The sequence below is a fragment of the Microcebus murinus genome, chromosome 18 (genome assembly GCF_040939455.1).
Source record: "Microcebus murinus isolate Inina chromosome 18, M.murinus_Inina_mat1.0, whole genome shotgun sequence".
NCBI classification, from domain to species: Eukaryota; Metazoa; Chordata; class Mammalia; order Primates; family Cheirogaleidae; genus Microcebus; species Microcebus murinus.
In genome coordinates this window covers 33,676,565-33,698,986 of record NC_134121.1, presented here as the reverse complement: position 1 = coordinate 33,698,986, position 22,422 = coordinate 33,676,565, and the positions used below count along the sequence as shown (strand labels likewise).

Below are 22,422 nucleotides of genomic sequence, written 5' to 3'. Positions count from 1 at the left end.
CCTGGGGAATAAAAGGGAGCCAGTTGTGTTAAAAAACAGGGACAAATGTTTTGGGCAAATGGAACAGTATGTGCAAAGAAGGGCCCGCACATCGAGCTCTGAAGATTTTTCCTGGCACAAACAGGCCTGACCCAGGGGGTCAAGGGGTGAGCTGGAACCCAGCCAGGCTCTGTTCCTCAAGCAGTGTGCCATAGTAAGGGGAAGGAAGAGGTTCTTTTCGTCTGATTCTCATGAAGACACCATATGGGCTGGCAGCAGCGTGGGCTTTGAGGTAGAAAGAAGTTCTCAGTTTTGTTCTCTTAGTCCACGGCTGTAGGCTGGGTTCACATCCTAGGATTTTGCACTCAAGCTTCCAGAATCCCATTTCCACAAGCCTGGCCATCCTTAGAAGCATAGAAGATGCTTCATCTTATCCATTAATATCAAATGATAACTCCAGTTTACATGGCATTTTACATTTGTTTCAAATCTCATTTGATCTCCCAATATCTGTGTAAGGTAGTTAGGGCAGGCATTATTATTTAATTAGAATATAATTGGCATACAATAAAATGAATAGATTTTATGTCTGGTTACATACGCTCCAATAATTGTAAACACCCACCTAACCAACTCCTAAATCAGGATACAGAACATTTCCAACACACCTTAAAGTTTCCATCTGCCACTGTCTGATTAAATAGCCCACTAAACCCAGTCCTAGGCAACCACTGCTTTAATTTCTATCACAATTGGTCAGTTTTACCAGTCCTTGGCCTTGATGGAACTATAATTGTGCAGTAAGTATCCTATTGTGTCTGGGTTCTTTGGCTCAATCTGATGTTTCTGAGATTCAGTCGTTTACACTGTGTGTCTCAGTAGTTCATTCCTTTTTTTGTTGTTGAATAATAGTCCATAGAATGAATATACCACAATTTGTTTATCTGTTATTCGATTGATGACATTTGAGCTATTTCCAGTTTGGCTATTTTGACTAAAGCTGCTGTAAATATTCTTGTACAATTCTTTAGGTGGGCATGTATTTTCCTTTCTTTTTGAATAAAACCCAAAAGTAAAAGTGCTGAGTCCTAAGGTATACCATATTTAACTTTATAAGAAACTGCCAAACAGTTCTCCAAAGTTATTCCACCATTTTATACTCCCATCAGCAACCTAAGGGCATTACAGTTGTTCCACATTCTCACCAACACTTGATTTTAGCCATCCTAGTGGGTATAAACTGGTATCTCATGGTGATTTTATTTTGCAGTTCTCTGATGACTAATCATGTGAGTTCCTTTTCATATGCTTATGTATATCTTCTAATGTGATAGGTCTATTCAAGCCCTTTGCAGAGTGACTACTATTAATTCTGTTTTATACATAAGAAAATTAAGACTTAGGTGAAGTATCCAAAGATTGCAAAGCTTCATAACTAATAAGTAGCAAACCCAAGTCTTTTGCTCACATTTCCTGATTCTAACTGGTATTTCATTTCCAATATACTGAACTTTTTCTACAATGGATCCCAAGCTTAGCCTGCCCTCGTCTGTAAGATTTACAGCATTTGGAACCTAGGGGCTCTTTAGATAAAGGTGCAGTAGAGAAATGTATAGACATATTTCACTCTAATTCTGGGCTTCTTGTGTGTTGCCTGATGCCCTCTCAGGCAGGGACCTAATCTTTGTCTCAGCTGCTCAGCGCTGCCAACCTCAAAAAAAAGCTACTCTTGTTCAAGTGCAAATATGTTGCATAGGGCGACATTTAACTCTCTTCAGGCTATTTGGTTTTAATTCAATCAGTTAAAATAGCTGCAATTTCTCCTGTCCATATGCCGCATTGCACACTAAGTTAATATTTGGTTGATGAAGTGTAAATGCTCCTGAGGCTTGATTTTCTCACTAATATATCTGGAGGAGACGGTGAAAATGAAGTGAGGTTGTTTTGTTGCTGTTTTTTGTTTGTTTGGTTTTGTTGTTTTTTGTTGTTGTTGCTTTGAGAAGTAAATGAATTTTGAAATTGCAAATGTCATAGAAAACAACTACTTTTCCTGGTGCAGAAAGCAAATCACTGAAGGATCAAGGAGAATGAAAAAGCAGCTCTGGTTATGTTTGTATTTGATAGACTGAGTCTGTAGATCTGAGGAGTAGGTGAAACATGTGTGACCTCCCTTTCAAACTAAGAGGAGACTATCCTAGCTAGAACAGCGGCACAGGCGGAAGGTGTCTGTTACTGTCTTTTTAATGCTTTCTGAGCAAAATCTTGGATTTCTCCCCCAAAATAATGAATGAAGTGAATAAGCCATCGAGCCTCTAATTGCATTCAATGCCTTTGCTCTCCAGCAAGGTGCATCTGGTAGGTCTCCCACTGCTGAAGAATGATATTGAGTACTTGGCACATGCAGTACTTGAAAAACCTCTGTTGAAAAATCTTACAAAGTGGCCAGAGCACCCCGCTCAGACCCTCCTGTGTCTCCTCTCATGGTAGCTCAGTGTCTGGGACAGAGTGAAGAAACGGCAAGTGGGACGGGAGTCTGAAGACAGAAGAACTAGGTCAGAAATAAAAGAGTCACACCAATGTCTATGAAGGGAAGAGGAGAAAAATAGACACGAGGCTCAAATTCAACGAGATGAATCCTTCAAGCCTTCTTAGAAAGTATTATTACAACTTCTTCAACTTTCTTTTTTTTTTCCTCTGTTTTTCTTCTCCAAGTCATTAGATGCCTTTTTGCCTGTGTGCTTTTGTACAGCAAACCTGGTATGGCGTTTTCTAGAAGAAAGGGGAAGTTTTTCCTTTTAGCTGAGAGTAATTTTAATGGGTGAAGTGGCATTTATAGCCAGTGTTTAACTGATAGTGCAGACTGCCTTTATAATTGCCGGGTCCTGTTACACAGCTATAGGTCTTTATTATGATGTTTAAACGTGCAAATACAATTAACTTCCTCACTTCTCCTTTCCCTTAGTATTTTGAATTCTCACCTTGATTAATTTCAAAGAATTCTCTCTTCAATATTAAGACTCGATGCCGTGAAATTGCGGAAATAAACCAGGGAGGAGGTTTTTCCATTTGTCAGATGGGGAAGCGTGTCTTGTGGAGGTGGAGAGGTGAGCAATTTGGCAGGAGACCGGGTGGCGAGGCAGCCACGCAAATATCATCTAAGTAATGCTTAGGCTGCGAAATAAATGGGGAAAGAGGACCTGGAAAAGAGGGAAGGCCTCTTTAGAGATTTATTTATTTAGTAGTTAACCGAGGGTGAGAGGACCCTTTCTGAAATTTGGTCTTGGGGGCCTAAAATTCAGCTTAAGCCTGGACTCAAACTCCAAACAGAAATATTCCTGGAAGAGTTTACAAAAACCCATTTTGATTGGCACTCGGGAGAAAAAAATAAATGAGGGTGGAAGGAGGAGAGTTTTCTCTATGGCTCGACTGACCACCAAAGCCAGCCAGATTCCTCCTCCAAATCACCACCCACTGAGTGGAGCCACCTGGGGTAATTAAAGGATCAAATGCTCCTGTGCTATAGTGTAAGCATGTAAAAAGCGCCAGTCCCACCAATAGAAACATCTTGTTGGCTTTATCTGAAGAAAACCTGAGTTGATAGAGGGTTCTATTAATGAGTGAGGCACGTCTACATTAGTTTCTTTTTTTTCAAAAGCAAACATTCCTGATACATGACACATGTTAAGAACAGATTTCAGTGCACGCTCAGGAAAGAGAGGTCACATATATTGACTCTGAAGTATCAGAACATATGTCCAATACAAGCCAAGAGGAGCTGGGTAGAAATAAAGCATTTTTTTTTTCTTTGTGGCAGAATGTTCTTCTGTGCTTCTTGTATGCTACGTGCTCTATTAGCTTCTTGATATCACAGCATGTTAGAGCTGGAAGTGACCTTCAAAGTCATCTGGTTTGACCCCCTCACTTAAGAGTGGAGAAAGGTGAGAGTGTTACAAAACAGAAACAAACAAACAAAATAAAAGGCCAGAAGAATCTTCAAGAAGATTCCCATTGCTCTCAAGAGACACTGCAAATCAAACTTTTTAGATTGCAGAAAGGAAAACTCAGCCTGCCTTCATCTTTGACTCAGAGAGAAGGTGTGAATCCCACCCACGTAGTCAAAGCTTTCTTGTTGGACTGCTGCTTATTTTGAGTTTAACAAAGGCTAAGGAAGCCCATTGTGAAATGTTTGCTTGGAGGGCCAGAATCTAAACTTACACTCCTTGTCATGGTCATTTTTTTTAAAGAAGATGACAGATTGGAGCCGCAGAAAAGGAAAGACTGCAGCACTGCTAGGCATAGCAGACCGTCCACAGAGGATGCTATTTCTGGTTTGTTGTGGTTATTACTGTTTTCCATGTGCTCCTAGGGGTATCAGGTTTATCGCCATGGCTGGGACTGGGCTCCGAATGTGGTGGACAATATGAGAACAATTTCCTTCCTGGTGTGTCCCTGAATGGCCAGCACAGTCAACACATAATCAGACAATCTACAGCTGCGCTGTTGCTGCTGACAACTTCATTATGCCAGTGATATTCAGCTGCGTCATTCATTTCCCAACCGTGGCAATATCTCCTGATTTACCTAATGGGTTGAATGTAATTTTGTAAGCTTTTGAAGATGAATGTCTCCCCTTGTGCTTAGCTTTATCCTAATATGGGAAACAATGATGGCTACCATTAGGAAACAGCATTGTTTCGTGCAATTCTTTAGTGTGGATTGGGTCTCCAAACCACAAAGGCAGGAAATATTAGTGATTGGAATGATACATTCTATATAGGTCACTTAATATCTCTTATGACTGCTTTTTTGCCTGCCTCTGAATTTAACCTTCATATGACCAGGGCATCCTACAAAATAAAGTGGCCTTTCCAAGGATATAAAAAAAGTTAATTAATAGTTCCGAGGGTAAGGCGGGCTTTGGCATGATATGCCTACAGTCACCAATGCTGTTCTGAAATGGAAGAACTAGATAAGAAATAAGAAATAGGACTCATGCGTAGTAGCTAACACCCAACCTGCAATTTTTCTTTGAACTGGGCAAAAGTATAAAATGCATTCTTTTGAGTTCTCTTAAATTCTGTTCAATTAAATACACATGTATTGAAAATCATCTACCACGCACAAGGCTCCAATCTGGAGCTGAGAGGGAAATTGAACAGTTAATTCAACAGGTCAGACCTGAGTCCTGACCTCAGGGAGATTTCAATCAAGTAAGGGAAGTAGATAGCGCCCCAAGTAACTCTGATGAAGTTAGGATGTGCCAAGAGTGCTAACATAGTCACAAATACTACAGTGAGACAGGAGAGAGACACTTATTCCATCTGGGAACATAAAAGAGGGGTGAATACACTGCCTTCAAGTCCAGCTTCCTTAGTCTACCAACCAATGTGAATTCTTTTAAGAGAATCTGGTCTCCTGGGAATCTTACTTGTGTCAACTGTTTGATTCTGAGAGTTAGGACTCCTCGTCTTACCTGATTTCTAAGTGTTTCTTGGTCATTGATAATGATCAGTCCCAAGTATCCCAAATAAAAATGGAGACGCCAGCATACAGATAGGTCAAGGAATCTTTCAGCTTATTTATTCTTTTGTCCTTCTTTCTACCAACACACCTGTTTTTTGACTTTATAAAACTAAATTCTACTAGGCAGACTCCTGTTGGCAGCTAGATAACAGAGACTAATTCTATGCTAATACTTTTAACTACAGATATTTTGGGTGTTAAGATTTTCTTTACAAAAAAAGGGAGAATGAGAAGGAGGTTGAGGAGAAAACATAAGCAAAGGAGGAAGGGGAGGAGGAAGAGTCTGCCTAAAATTCAACAAAGTCTATTTTGATTCATCAACTTGACCACTTTGACTTGTCTGTTGAACACTTAACCATATAGATTCCAGTTTCCATGTTTATTGCTGAAGATTCACACAAATTCGATAGGTAGGTGTACACGTACATAGGGTTTTGGGTAAGTTAAAACCATGCTAATTGCTTTATTGTTTTAGTCTGGACAAACTTTGGTTTATAAATTATTGAATCCTAGAGATTTAACCATGTCATTTTTAAATTATTTGAGAATTCTGCACAACATTCTTAAAGTAAGTGAAGACACAAAAATCATCTCTGGCTTTGAATTGCCAGCAAAAGGCTTCAGAAGAGGAGCAGCCACACGAGTATTATAAATGGAGAGGGACCCCAATGTCTCTGGGATGGATCCCAGTCCTCCACTGCAACCCCACTGCAGTCCAAATCTCACTATACCAGGCATTATTGAGGCCCAGTTAGTAACCCACCTATTGCACTTATTATTCATGATGACCAAACCCAGTACATCAAAGAATACAGATGGCCTTGGGAATGGCTGTAAGAAGAGACCTGTGCTGACTCCTCTTGGAGAGATTTAGGTGAATACTGCCACCTATTGATAGGTGAAATATATGCTACCAATTCCTACTCTGACCTGACATTGTGTTAATTAATGCTTATCAGAGCAGATCTCATAACTCAGCCAAAGCATTTTAACAGCCCTAAATCCATAATTCTTTATACATTTGTGATGAAAAATAATTATGTTACACTAATGAGAAATACAACACGTATTTCTGATAAGAGGCAAAGGGGTGAGGTAGAAATTTCAAGAGCTTTGCAGTTAGAGACCTGGGTTTGAGTCTCAGCTCAGCTCCTCAGTGCACATGAATAAGCTGATTAATCTTTTAGAACCTTAGTCTCCCCCATCAATAAAAAGTGGATAATCCTACTTTGTAGCATGTGAAAATTCAGTAATATTGCCACCAGGCCCAGCAAAGGTATTTTAATAAACAGAAGCATGTATTGCTATTTTTCTACCAAGCTATTTAAAAAAAATACCTATTTGTGATGCAGTGATTAGTAATATGACAAACCACATCATGTATCAGACTCTGGTGAACTCTTCCACGTGGTTCAATTATCCCTTGGCAATGTTACTTGTCTAATATAGTATCTTTGACATCCAAAATTAGGACAGTGTGGACATAAATATTAGAACTTGAAGTGTGCCAATTGAGAAAATGAGGATAAATGGGCTTCATTACCAAACGTCTCCTGACTGCCCTAGAGGATATATGGGGCCGAGCAGATAAAGAATTACGATAAAACGTTCGAGCAGCGTATAAATGGGGCTTTGTGACCTGCTGGATAAGGTTGAGACTTAGAGCCAGACCTAGGAGGCTCACATTCCTTCCTCGGCATGGTGTGGGGGATCCTGGGCTCGTACGGACAATAGGGGATTCATAGCTCGAGAATTCTAATGATGACTGAGAGGAGGGTGGCAGCTAGAACAAGAAGACTTTTCAGAAGCACGGACTCTGATTATCACGTCGGTGGTACAGCCCCGCAAGAGGCTGCCGAGGGGACGGATGAAGCCATTCTTGGAAAGCTTTCAGTGAAGTGTTTGTAACCTCCTTAAGAGAATCTCATTTCTCAAAAAAACAAAACAAAACAAAACAAAAAACCGTGACACTGGAAAATCTCACATGATTAGTTCGGATAAACACTCTGTCATTGGATTGCACAAGGAATATGGACCATCTCGTTTCTAAGAGTCTTTTTTTTTTTTTTTTTGAATGTTGTGTGTCTAGTCTCCAAGACTTAGAGAAAAATTCCAAAAGAGGGTTTCTCAGGGTGTTTTGGGACCGTTACTTTTAGTCTGAAAGGTCAACTGGTGCTTAAAACAAAATAATCAAGAACTAACATGCCTACGAACAGTCTGCACCTTTTGAAAAGGTCTGCCTTGGCTTGAATAGCCAATGCAGTCCCCCGCCCCTTTTCTTTTTTCTTTGGGGCTTAGAAATTGAGAGGGAGGAGGAGGAAGAGTTTCACATTCATTACTAACAACTTCACACATAATAAGCATGTTCAGATACACCCTGGGGTGTTAGTTTTCTTTTCCTATTTTTTGTCCCTTTTTTAGCAGCTTTCGATAAGTAGCACATTTTACTTTTGAAAAAAGAATCGGAGCCGTTCTTGAGCAGCCGCGCCCTAAGAAAGGTCAAGAGATTAGGGAGCGGAAGTAGGCGGGCCAGGCTCTTTGCTGACCACAGTAAGGGACTGCCACTTTCTTCTTATAATCTAATTTTGAGATTCTAATGAAAAGGCACTCCCTAAAATTGGAGAAAAAAAAACTTTGCTGAAATAAAGAGTGAAAAATTGTTAGAAAATAGCCATCAAAAAGTGACCGATTTAAATTTATGCCTTTATAAACCACATGGAAAACCTGCATTTGTAATGATATATAAACATTCTCAAAATACAGGTAGGATTTTTCAGGGGTGAGGGTACATTAATGGCTTTTGATATTAGTGAGATTTGGCCTAATTTTGCAAATATTCTGAAACTCTAAATATTGCATTGCACAAATCAGAGAACAGTGTACTAAAATTTAACCGTTCCAACTCCCTCACTTTACAAGTGGGAAAAGTGGAGCCTAATGATAAAAGGTAACATGCCCACGGTCACACAGCCGGTGAGAGGCGGCTTGAAGGCTCAAGCTCAACCTCCCCATTCCCAAACCCACGTTCTCTCCACTGAGTTGAACAACTCCAATGGGAAACTGCAAACTCTCACATCTAACGGGACACTCTGCACCCATGTGCCCTGCAAATGCTCCTGCATGTTGCTAGAGGCAGTTCCTCTGTCATAGCCTGGATGACTTCTTTACCTGGTACTTAACGGCTTCTTAAAAGCAGTCTAGGCATGTTCATATGGCTCCAAGGACTCAGGCCCTGCTCTCTTCTCTGTCTTAAAAAAGTTCATAGACCTTTTACCTATGCATGCCCAAATTATCCCTAGGTGTATGTACTGGAATCAATTAACGTCCTCATCATCCTCTACCATGTAGGTTAAAACTTTGAAAGTCACCTCCAGTTTCTCGCTCTCTCTCTCATCCTCCCAACTCCCACTTGTACTATTGACAAGTCCTATAAGTGCCACCTCCAAAGTTTGTCTCTCTTTCATCTTCTAGTTTACATTTCTATAGGCCAGCACACCTTTGGTGCCTTCCTGCCATCAGGTTCTCACCACTTCAGTTCATCATCCACAATGGCCACACCAGAGGGATCTTAGTCAACTGCTCTGGCATTCCCATGCTCAAACCACAGTCACCGATAGTGTGGCTTCAAACTCTTTAACATAGCACTCAAGCTCTCCCCAGTTTAACTAGTGCCTACTTTTTAAGGCAAGTGCCATTACCTCTTCCCTTCACCATTCACTCCAGCCCACTGGACTACTTGTCACTCCCCAGTAACTCAGGAAACCTGTGCCTTGACTTTGGGCCTTGACTCCAATCTTGTCTCTTCCTTTCAACCTGCAGAGCTCTTCATTGCTCCAGTTCTGGTTCAAATGCAACCTTCTCTGTGAATCTTCCCAAAGCATTCCAGAAAGAAGTCGTAATTCTTTTATGTTTCCTTAGAACATTCCTCATACTTTTTTTATGGCACTTAGGGGTGCCTTGTTTGTAATCAGTTGCATCTCTCTCACTAAATGTATCACTTTTATCTTTGAAAAGATGCCCCATTCGCCCCTCCCAACCACATTGCTTCATTCAATCTGTTGCATATAATAAATGTTTTTCTTTCTTAACATTTATTGATCACTTACTATCTGCAGGACATGAGGCCAGGAAGTGTAAGGGCTGAGGGAGAAAGATACAAAATAAAACGCAATCTCTGTCTTCAAAGGAGCTTTTAATTGAATCAGTGAGACACGTTCCCAAATAACCTAAGCAAGAAAAATAACTGTGGGGGTGGAATTGGGTGGAGGGGAAGTTCTGAGTATGGAACAAATATTCTCAGTGTTCCAAATGAGAACACCGGTGTTATGACAGAGAGGGTGGAGTGATGGGGGAGGAGTGGAGGAAAAAAATGGGCGAAGCTGCATTTAGATCCCATCTCTGTGCTATAGTCATTATTAGAGTGTTCTCTAAGTCTGGCTAATCTAACCCATTCTTCCCTCAAAACCAGAGTAATCTTCCTAAAACAAGACTTCTCGATCATTTAACTCCCTGTTCAGATGTTTGTTGTTCAATGACTCAAACATCAGATAATTGCAGGCTTATGCTAAGAGTTATGGGGAGTACCAGTTTGTAGAGATGAAACTCCAAGAAACAGCTAGAAAACAAAAAACAAGAACATGTTGTAAAAGTGCTAGGGAGTGGGGGACAACATAGGAGTGGGATCAGTATGGGTTGAGATTAAACGAGAAGGATTAATTGGAGGAGGCAAGACTTCAGTGGATGGCCACTTGGCAAGGAAAATTAGATGTGCCAAGAGAACTTTAGGGTTCCTTTCAATTCCAAGACCTTCCCCCATTATTCTTCGAGGTGGTTTATTCATTCATTCAATAAGTACACGCTAAGCACTCCCACAAAAACACCAATGTTTATTAACTGCCTTCTATGTGCCAGGAACTCTGCTAGACACTGGAAATACAGCAGTAAATAAGAGACTTTGCCCTGAAACTATTACATAGAATGAGGATGATGAGGTCCCAACTCTCCGAACACAGAGCATGGAATTTAACAGCTGAGGGGATAGAAAACTATCTCTAAGAGGTGATGTTTAAGCCAAGGCTCCAAAGCTGTACAAGAATTAGCCAAAGGGCACTGAGCATCCAGGCAGAACATTATATGTGAAAGTCTGGTGTTAAGAAAAAAAGATGTCATGTCTAAGGAACTGAAAGATATTCCAAAAGGCTATAGCATGGAGTAGAAATTAGGCTAGAGAGAGGTAGGCAAGGGCAGAATATGGAGAATTTTGCTAAGTCATGTCAAGGAGTTTATACTTCATCAATAGGCTTTGAGTAACATTAAAGTATGTTACATGGTGTACCTAACCTATTAGGTACTTAATAATGTCTCTTTAAGAATGGATTAATGAATAAATGGATGAATGAGTGAATCTCCTATGCAATGATCATAGGCTTTTTGACTCAGACTTGAGCATTTGCTCCAGAAACTGGTGCTACTCTGACCAGAGGCATGGTCTCTGTAGGTCTGCAAAGCAGATTGAACTCATGACCCCTATGAGGTCACCCCCGACTGTAGTAGAGTTACTCAGTCACCTGGCTTACCCTAGCAAATGGAATTTAAGTAAATCTGCATTAAAGTCAGAGTTTTTCTAGACAGAAGGGTAAAGTTTTACCTGGCAATCATTTTGGCTTAAGCAGTGCAAGGGAAGCCTGACTCTTTCTTAATCCTTGATGAAAAAAAAAAAAAAAATAGCCTTCTGAACCTCAAGGGCAAAAGTAGTCCCAAGTTAGATTTTTCATAGCAATGCTTCCATGGACAAATACATCCAAGGAGAGAAAAGGAGAATAAATGTTCCACAGGGGGATTTTACCTTTTTCATAAGAAAAGAAAAACAATTGTGAAAGGCTGCACGGAGCGCGTCCCTCGGACACTCAGGTTTTATGAGTCACCGGGTCTTGCCTCAGCTCCCAGCTCTGGAACGGCTGCCTGTCAGGGGTGAGCGAGCTGCCAGGGGGGGATGACATCTCCAGAGAGAGGGAGAGTTTCAGGAATGCAAGATGCCATGCTCAGGATCCTAAGTATTGTAATTGCCAGGCCAAAGATTAACACTCCACCCTCTTGGTTATGACCAGGAAACTTTCTCCTGATTTGCTACAGAGTCTCATCCGAAATTGGGGAGCTGATTTGGCTCCAGGTTTAAATAACAGACCAGAGTCAGTGCTAACATTGGGGTCCAGAATTATTTCTGAAGTCATCACCGCAGTGATGAAGCATTCATTTGGCAGAGAGAGAATCTGAATAGAGCTTTAGAAAGATTCTTAATGCTGTTGCTAGAGCCATCTGTGTGTGTGTGCGTGTGTGCGTGCATGCCTGTGGGTGTGTGAGTGTGGTATTCATACGTGCTCTCAATCAACAAGTCCTCCCTAACATAATAAGCAGCCTGTGAAGGTCATTTGCCACTTTATTTCAGAGAGAAATATGAAAAATGCCTACATACGCGGCTTTCTAGGAAATCCATTTTGCGCATTTCACCAGTCACGTAAAGCCTGATGCTGCAAAAGGAGCCGAGCACACCCACAGGTGGCTGGCACAGAAGCAGCACTGGAATCTTCCTCCTGAGACTAAGCCTCTGGGTGTCCTGAGTCCCAAGTCTGGGAACTATTTTCTCATAACCTGCTCAGACAAAAACCTGAACACAGGTTGAGTAGCCCTGCCTGGATTTAGAGCTTTCCTAAGAAGCCCCCTTGCTCCTGCTGGGAACTTGGAAGGGACTGTGCAGGTGCCCTGCGGTGAGGGGATGTGGCTGCCACCTGTGTGCTTCTGTGGGAGTAACGGGGTGTCTGGCCCCAGAAGAGCTGAAGATCATTTGTAGTCACAGATTGCCGGATGGGCGCTTGGATGCCAGACAGTATTTCTTTCCCTGCCGTTGACGTGGTGCAAAGCGAACTGGCTGACCCGCTGCCCCTTTGCTCACCCCTGAGTGACAGTCAGTCGGTTCCGATTCAGGCTTGTTTGCCGTGAAGCTTGTTGTCCCTGCAGACCGTTCCGAATGGTCCTCACAGACACAATAGGCTAAACACACACTGAAGTCATGGTATCCTTTTACTGCACGCACCCGAGCTGGGGAAATCAAGCCTTCCCCAGGCTGCAGTCTCGAGAATACACCTAGACTCTGAGCCAAGCTGTTTACCTCTCCCCTTCTCTCCCTGTGCATCATTTGCTCTTTTATTTTGCATTAAGAGTCGCTTAGTGATCATGGACTTCGGCTCTTGCCTGTAGTGATCCTGTTCGCATTTTATTCCTTACACAGAATAGGAAGGAGGTTCGCTTGCTTTGCGCAGAGGCTGAGCCACAGGAGAAAGCAAAGCCAATGTGATTTATTGAATGAAAGCGCTGGACAGTCACCAACAACTTGTTCCTCTGCTGCCTCGAACAGCCTAAACTGGTAAGTCAAATTTATTGTCTTTCTTCATCTGACTATAGGGCTTTCTTAGTCACTGATTATTTTTAAAATGTGTATGTGTTGCTGTGCTTTAGATGATATAAAAAAAAATCTGCATCTTCCAAAGTTAGCTGCAGGCGGTCCCTGAAGAACGCACACATGCATACACACAGTGGTCTGCAGTAGCACATACACATCCATGTGAAGAGACAGAGTGGGGGTGGGGAAGCCCCATTTCTAATAACTGGGCATGTTGTTTGCAACAAGCTTACTCACATTAAGTGCTTGCATAACTGATTAGCATTAGCTATGAAAAATAAATTACTGTTTTGTCATGTAAAATGATTTTCCAGTCAAGTTCCTGAGTACCTATAAGATACCTGTTGGATCAGGTAAAGATGTGTTCCATCATGCTGATAATCTTGACTACAAACCCAGATATTGCTGTCTTTAACCCAGTTTTCAGGCTGAGCAAGCAGAGTGGAATGCCAGCATTCCATCCATCCTCGGTGAGCGTGCCCATAAATAACCTTATCACAGTGATGCTGAGGATATCTGCCAAGGGAATACAATGGACGTGCATTCAAGCCCTCGCTTGATCCACTACCACTGTTGTATCTATGTTCCTTAAGTCTTTTCTTTATTCCATTAAGATATATAGTTGGAAGGGTGCACTGGGTTCACACTGGGGTATTGCAAGTGTCCTGTTATGCATGCTGATCGTTGGCCCGGTCAAGGCCACAGGGAGGTCTGCTGATAATCAAGGCTGAGTTTGCTTCTGTGCTGGGCTCCCAAAATCCCCATGCTCACTTCATTTCTTCATTACCTAAATAAGATGTAAGCCAACCTCTGAAGAGGGGGAAAGTGAATGTACAAAGATACTGCTTTTCCTACCCCACCCCCACCAGTCTCCTTAGCCTTTTGTCTGCCTGGCTACCCCAAAGCTTTATGGCAGCATCAATCCATCTCTGGTGAGCTCAGAGTCCATATAAATGTCATATAGAGTTTAATGTCTTTGGTGCACTCTATCTGCAGTATATCACTGGCCATTCAGACGAAGTTGTGGCCTTGGGTGCTGACAAAGATGGATGATGTTAGAACAGTGAGCAGCATGCTTCTCTAAATAAAAACCAAAGTTAGGAAATCTGAGATATGGGTGAAGTTTGCCTAGTAGAAAGGATTCCCTAGGCCACTCAATCACAGGAGCCAGGGTCATTCTCCCATGTGATTTGCCTACTTCACAAATGATGGCATTCTAACAGGAAGGAGCCAGAACTGCCTACTGGAGAGAGGACTGGTGAGATGTCAGGATATTAGGGCACTTTGGCTGGTCCCCAGACTAAGTGTGTCATTGAGAAATTCCCTTAGCCTCTCTGGATCTCCATTCCTACATTCCTTCCACTTATGATTGTTTTGAAGGAGACATGCTAAGCTCAATGGATGTTTCGATGCGATACTACCTTAAGCTCTTTTGTTAAAGGGTACACTAGGTAATCAAGATCATTGTTCATGCACTTTAATCCAGAGACCATTCATCAGAAACCCAGAGGAGAGTTCTTGTGGGGATGACAGGATGCATGTCCCTTCCTTCCCTGTAAGGGACACAGCCCATTCTGAAAGAAGCATGATGACACTTAGGGAATTAGAAGAGGAAAACAGAGCTGAAAAGTGGCATTGAAAAAGCTCACATTCAAATAAATATATCATGTAAATAACCAGGATTTTTTTTCAAAATTGATCATCAATAACTGATTTTCTATACTTATGATCACAAGATCCTGAAGATCATAAGTGTTTTAAAACAAACTTGCAAGTATTTGGGAGCAGGGAGATAGTTCAGGCATGGGTAGAATCCTTGCATAGAAATGGCAACTTTCAGTTGCTCAAATTACCCCATAACCATGCTCATAAAATTAGCAGCTGCAGATGTACTACAATTGGAGGAGTTCTAGAAGGCTCATTTGCCCCTCAAAATTGCCCCACCTCTAGGATTACAGTACCTCAAATTCTTTCAACGGGGATTCAGTTAAGTACTGCTTTTATAAAATACATTTTTAGGAGAAATAATAAACTAAGCCACTGATACCTTATCATAAATGAATGTATTAAATTTTTTCTACCTCAAGGGCAACCCAAAGGATATTGAATTATTATATTTATTCTGCTTCCTGTTTACTTCATACCTGTAACCAAGAACTTCCCTTATAATTTTTATTTCATTCAATCAGAAAACTAAGTATCCTTCTGGGCAGATTATTTCTTTCTTTTTATGGAATACCTGGATTAGACAATATCCTATAGGCCCTTGAGAGTCACACTGGGGAAAGCTGGAGCCACTATCTTTTCCTGTTCTAAACCCACTTTTCCTCCTTTATTCCTTATTCAAAAAATTATTGATGGAACTACCATGCACCCAGTCAGCCAACAAAGCTTGCAGAATTTATTCTCAGGTTTCCTGGTCCCTTTAGCTGCTCCATCCAGTCACTAACGAAGTGTAGTTCATTTTACTTCCTTCATAGTTTGAATCTGTCCAGCTCTCTTCATCCTCGTTGCCTCAAGCTACAGTTGAAGTCACCACCTCTCATGGAGTTATTTCAAGAGCTTCATACTTGGATAGCACCTGCCACTGTTCCCTCAGCCCTGCTCCTTTCCAACAATTCTCTGGCTGCTACCAGAATAATTCTCTAAAAATACAAATTTCAAGTTTTACTTAAAGGTCCTTAGTGTTCTCCTGTCATGCACAGGTTAAAATCTATGCTCCTTATCATGGTGTGCAAGGTCCTGGTCATGATGTTCTGGCCCTACTACCTCTCCAGGCTTCTTTCAGGAGGTCTTGGCATGGATGAAATGTACCACTGTCAGTATCAGTGCCCAGGAGATTTTATCAGGGACCCCAGTGAATTGACCTAGCAGCAATACCATGAGGTTTCCCATCTTCGTGTCCTAATCAGGAAGGCCTCAACTGCCCTTTTCTTTCCTTCCTGCTAGTTAATTCCTCATTCCTCATTCAAAATCTGTGTCAAACATCACCTTTTCTAACCCATTTCCCCACCACCTTTTCTCCAATGACCACCTCCTATTACCCACAAGGTTAATCACTCACCCTTCAGTGCTATTTCTATGTCTTATGCCTTTTGAGAGAAATGTTTAGAGGTTGAGATCTCATATTTAGACTCTCATTGCCTGGGTTTGAATTCCAGATTTACTACCCTTTAGTAGTGCCTCACTACTAAATATAGAGATATTTATCTATATAAAATGGAGACAATAATAGTCCTTCCTTCACAGGGCCATTATAAGATTGTATAAGTTGATACATGTAAAGGTATTATAATTGATTACATGCTTATGTTTCCCCAAAATTCATATGTTCAAATCCTAACCTCCAAGGCAATTGTATTGGGAGGTGAGGACTTCAGGGGGTGATTTGGTCATGAGGGCTCTGCCCTCATGATTGAGATTAATGCCTTCATAAAAGAGACCTCAGAGAGCTAGCTTAGTCCTTTCCACTATGTGAGGACATAGCAAGATGATTCTGTCTATGAACCAGAAAATTGGCCCTCACTAGACACCCAATGTACTGGTGCCTTGATATTGAACTTCCCAGCCACCAGAACTGTGAGAAATGTATGTTGTTTATAGGCTACCCAGTTTATGGTATTTTGTTATAGCAGCCCAAACAGACTAAGACAAACATTATTCTAAATTATGCCTGAGTAACAGAAAGTGCTATAGTAGTATAAGATGGTACTGTTTTTCCATAATTTCACTATTTCATAGCTACACATTTACATAACTGTCTTCCCTTCTAGCCTATGAGCTCCTTGGGAACAGGTAGGGTAACCAACCCATTTCAATTTACTTAGGACTTTCCCCGTTTTAGCACTGAAAGTCCTGCATCTTGAGAAGTCCCTCAGTGGCAGGCAAATCAAGGTTACCCTATGGTGGCACACCATCTTATTCACCTTTTAATCTCCAGGGTCTATCGCAGGATATATAGGTTACGAGGTAGATCATTTATAAGTATTTTTTGAACTATAGAATCAATACTAATTGTCTTCCTGTCTTCTTCCTCATAAACATATGCTTTCAAATTCAAAACTAATGTTATTCTTGCCATGAAGTTACAGGTGAGTTTTCAAAACTTATCACTGAATATATTTATGTGTGTGTGTGTTTGTGCATGCACACAGGAACTAGAAAAGTTGCCTCCACCCTTTTCTACGTCATCATTGTAATTGAATTGGCCACTCTTTAGCAATAAAAGGCACACCTGTCATGTTAAGAGCTTGCAAGGAAAAGAATGGTCAAACTTCTTTTCTGTGTAATGACAGGCAGGTTGAAGCCTGAAGGTCCCCTAGTTCACATCACAGCCTGAAGAGCAATCTTGTCCCAGTCAGAAATATTCCCTTCACTGAATATATCTTTCTACCCAGCTGTCAAGAATGGCTAGAGGTCCTATTTTTAATATGCTATGCCTTACAACTGCTCCTTATCCAAATGGGCTCAGATTTTTTTTCACAGTGCAAATATACTGAGAAAGTCCTACAACCAAGCTTCAATGAAATATGAACTCTGGAAGTGACAGAATTCATAGCAAGGGCAAGAAGTCTTATCGTCAGAATCAAGATCTAGGAAGAAAAAGCTGACAGGCAGCCAGACCAAGCTCCCTCTAAAGTATTAATAGCAGAGTTGTGAAGAGCATCGGCTTTAGGGTCAGAGTTCAAACCCTGCCGCTCCATTTATTGCCTGTAAGATCTTGGACAAGTTACCTAACCTCTCTGGGCCTCTCTAAATGAGAGTATAATAATAGTACCTATTTCTTCAGTGGGTTATTATTACATTTTGTTTTAGCCTGTGAAAACAAAGCTTATGGTAAAGCCAATTGCAAATGTTCTATTGTGTATTAGGAGATATAACCTCAGGGCATAAGGAGTGAAGGAGGAAAAAGGGAAAGAGTCAAGGAAGGGGAGAAAACAAAGGCAGTCTTAACTGAAATAGCAATGGCTTCTCAAGAAAATATCTTGTTTGTTTGTATGTGATGGTCTTCAGGAAGCCCTCGGAACAGTCTACAGGTAAGGAATGGAGAGGAAACTATCTGCTGGCCATTGCCAGTCTTCTGTCTGGCACTGGTCTAATTTCTCCCATTTCCAGATAGTGTTATCCAGTCTCTCAGGGTGGCCAGGAGCAAAGCTGGAGCCTCCATGGGTCTTGTTGGGTCAGGGCTGTGGCAGATACTGTTACAGCAGGCATGATGAAGGCCATGCCAGTCCACAGTCCATCTGAGACAGCTGGAGGGTTAGGACACAGGATGATGGCTGCAAAGCAGCACGGAACGAGTGGTTGTGATGTCAATCTGCGGAGGCTCCACTCGCCACAGTTTGCTCTTGTCATTTTGGACCTGGATTCTCCACACTACTGTCACTCTTTCTTTATAGCTTGGCTCTGCGTGTATTCACAGGACATTCACAAGTCTCCAAAGTATAGCTGAGATCAGTTTGTAATATTTCAAAGAGCAGACATTTTTGACAAAGCCCAATTTATCAATTATTTTACGCTTTGCAGTTTTTGTATCTCCTCTAAGAAATCTTTCTTAACCAAGTTCATGAAGATTTTTTTTCCTATATTTTCTTCCAGAAATTCTTAGTTTTAGCTTTTACTTTTAGGCCTATGATTATTTTTTGTATATGATGTGAAGTAGGGGATGAGGGTCTTTTTTGTTTTTTCTAAACATGGACATCCCATTGTTTCAGCACTATTTGTTGTAAAGATTGTCTTTTCCCTATTGAATCACCTTTTTCAAAAATCAATTGATCATATATGTGCAGGTTATTTCTGGGCTCTCTGTCATCTCATTCATCTATATTTCTGTCCTTATGCCACTTTCTTCCTCTTATGTGGCTATCCTTAAACCAATCTTTGAATCTTTGAAATTGGGTAGGGTAAGTCTTCCACTTTTATTCTTCTTTTTCAAATGGTTTTGGCTATTTTAGATCTTTTCCATTTCTATAAAACTTTAAAAATCATTTTGTCAATTTCTACCAAAAAACAAGCCTGCTAGGATTTTGGTTGAAATTGCATTGAATGTATAGATCTTCCATTGAATGGAAGAACTGACACCTTAACAATACTACTTCTTCAAATTCATGAGCAAGGTATATATCTCTATTTATTTATAGCTTCTTTAATTTCATTCATCAATGTTATATTTGTGGCATACAGGTTTTTATATATTTTGTTATATTTATGCCTAAGTAGATTTTCATAGATTTATTAGATTATTCTACATAAACTTTCATGTCATCTGCAAATGAATATTATCTCACTTCTTTCTTTATTTTATTTTTTTAAATTTATTTTTAATTTTATTTATTTATTTTTTACTTTATTATTTATTTATTATTTATTATTATTTTATTATTTATTTTTAATTTATTTTTTCTTGCCCAACTTCACTGGCTAAGATGCTCAGTATAATAGAAAAGGTAGGATTGGGCATTCTTGCCTTGTTTCTTATGATCGTAGAAAGAAGCAGGCGATCTTAATGACTATTAAGTATGATGTTGGCTATAGGTTTCTGTAGATTTCCTTTATCAGGTTGAAGAAGTTCTCTTATATTCCTGAATGTTTTTTTTTTTAATCATGAGTGAATGTTGTATATTGTTAAATTCAACTGCTTTTTCTGAAACTTTGGAGATAATCATACAGTTTTTCTTCTTTATTCTCTCTTTTAATATTGTAAATTATGCTGACATCTATGGGTGGTTGAATGTTATACTAACCTTGCTTTTCTGGAATAAACCCTATCTGGTCATGATGTATTACCTGTTCTATATACTGTTGGATTTTATTTCCTAACATTTTGTTGAAGTTGTTTTGCCTTCGTGCTTATGAGGCACATTAGTCCATACCTATCTTTTCTTGTAATGCCTTTTTTCTGGCTTTGGTAATCAGGGAAATGCTAGCCTTCAAAATGAAGCCAAATTTTTGGAAGAGCTTTATATGGAATTGGCATCATTTCTTCCTTAAATGTTTGGCAGGCTATAACTTTTAGCATGACTTTTATTAATAATTTTAGAATAAGAAAAATGATTAGGGTGGAAAAAAATAAAATGTGAAACTAGAAATCAACTTTTCCATAAAGGCTATGCTCCTAGCTAATTATCACCCATAGCCTGGTTCCGTAGTCTTGTTGCAGAGATCAGCCCACTTTCAACTAACCACATGTTCTTCTCACTTTGAAATTCAGGTCCTTCTAAGCGTTTCTGAAAGAAGAAAAAATATACATCTTCTTTCTTTAGAGCAAACCTCATGGGTTTTAATTTTTCTTATTAAAATAATATCTAACAAACATAAATACTGATATATCAATATAATTGGATACTATTCAGCAATAAAAGTGAAGAATTGATATGTACAAGATTAATGAATCTCAAACTAATAATTGAGCTGAGTTAAAGAAGCTGGATTAAAATATATACATATATATATATATACATATATATATATATATATACTGATTATTCCACTTACATGAAATTTTAGAAAATTAAACCTATAGTCTCAGAAAGCAGTTCAGTAATTCCCTGGGGTCTGCAGGGGCAGTGAAGGGGGTTCATTTAGGGGAGAGAGAGAAAGATGACAAAGAGACATAAACAAATTTTTAAGGTTGATAGATATGTTCATTATCTTGATTGTCGCAATGATTTCACAGGTGTACATTTATGTCAAAGCTTATAAAATTGCACCCTTTAAACATATGCAGTTTATTGTATGTCAATTTTACCTCTAAAGAGCTGTTATGAGATAATAGCTATTATTTATAGAACACCTATTTCTTTAGGGCACTCTTAATTTATATGTATTCTTTCTTTTAAAACTCTGATATCCCTTTTATACTATTACATCCCTTTTATGACTATTATTATTAAGATGAGGAATAATGTTAATGATGAGTAAATTGAAGCTCAAAGAAGCTAAATAACTTGCTGAAGGTCATATAATTAATAAATAGGAAAGCCAAAACGTAAAGTTAGATCAACCTTGTATCAGAGTTGCTACTTTTAATATTGTGCTTAAAACCACTATGATTATCTTGGGGTTGAAGAATGGAATAAAATGTAATGATAGATCTCAACCTGTGGGTTTTCCAGTGAAACTTGCTAACAAGGAATGCTATCTGAAGGGTAATATGCCAGACTTAACACAAAAATAGTTTTCCTGTCTGGTCTTCTTTTAGGACTTTGTATCTATTTTATCCATCAGGTATTTTATTCAGCATTTGAGTCTTTTCTTTTTTCTCAGTTCAATTCAAAGGTGCAGAGAGTACTGTTACTGTCAATTTCAAGACACTTTTATGGATGCTATAGGAATTACATGATGTATTAATCAGGATCCCAGCAAGAATCTATGGCACATTCAAACAGGGCAACTGATGGGAGGTTAATAATAAACACATTTACAAAGGAGTGGGCAGGTTAAGGAAAATTGGTAAGGAATAGTGAAGACTGAATAGACAAAAAGGGGAAGCAATTCCTGTACTACAGAGAAAATACCTGTATAGAAAGAGATACCCAACAAAAGTAGAGTGGGTACCTCTTGGGGAGTATATCTTAGGCAGGTGATACCACATACAGAGAAAATATCTGTATAGAAAGAGACACCCAAAAGAAGTGGAGTGGATATCTCTTGGGTGGGGTATCTCTTAGGTGAGAGAAATCCTCTAATTTCCAGTTGGTGCCTCCCATTGGCCAGACAATATCAAGTCTTCTGATCCATGAACAAGGAATGTCTTTCCATTTATTTAAATATTCCCTAATTTGCTTCAACAATGTTTTATAATTTTCAGAAAATTAGTTTTGTACACCTTTTGTTAAATTTATTCCTAATTATTTTCATTTTTGATGCTGTTATAAATAGAATTGTTTTCTTCTATTATTTCTATTTCATTGTCATTTAAATCAGAAAGGAGAAAAAAAGACTTACAAGCAAAAGATATATTTATACTATATTTTATATTTACCTATGTAGTTTCCCTACCAATGTTCTTTCTTCATGTGGATCTCAGTTACTGTCTAGTGTTCTCTCATTTCTACCCAAAGGAGTCCTATTAATATTTGTTATAGAGAATATCTAATATCAAATTCTCTTAGTTTTTTGTTTATCTGGCAATATCTTCCTCTTCATTTTTGAAGTGTAATTTTGTTGGGTAGAGAAATTCTTATTGGAAAGCATTTTTCTTTCATCAGTTTGATTATGTCATTCTTCCTTCTGGCCTCTGTGGTTTTGGGTAAAAACTTAGCTGTTAATCATTTTAGGATCCTTTGTATGTGATGAGTCATTTCTCTCTTGCTGTCTTTAAGATTCTATGTCCTTGGCTTATTATAGTTTGATTATGATGTACGTAGGCCTGGTTCTCTGAATTTATCCTACTTAGTGTTCATTGAGCCTTATATATGTATAGTTGATGTTTTTCATCAAATTTGGGAATATTTTGACCATTA

The 22,422-nt window shown here is 39.6% G+C and overlaps 1 protein-coding gene across 1 annotated transcript in view; it reads left to right on the top strand.

The window, feature by feature from the left end:
* Window positions 1-22,422, top strand: part of ANKFN1 (ankyrin repeat and fibronectin type III domain containing 1) — a 268,470-nt gene that overhangs the window by 96,844 nt on the left and 149,204 nt on the right. Inside the window, exon 3 of the mRNA XM_012736042.3 lies at window positions 12,788-12,922. Within this exon, the coding sequence (XP_012591496.2) occupies window positions 12,788-12,922 (135 nt within the window). The remainder of the gene's footprint in view (window positions 1-12,787; window positions 12,923-22,422) is intronic.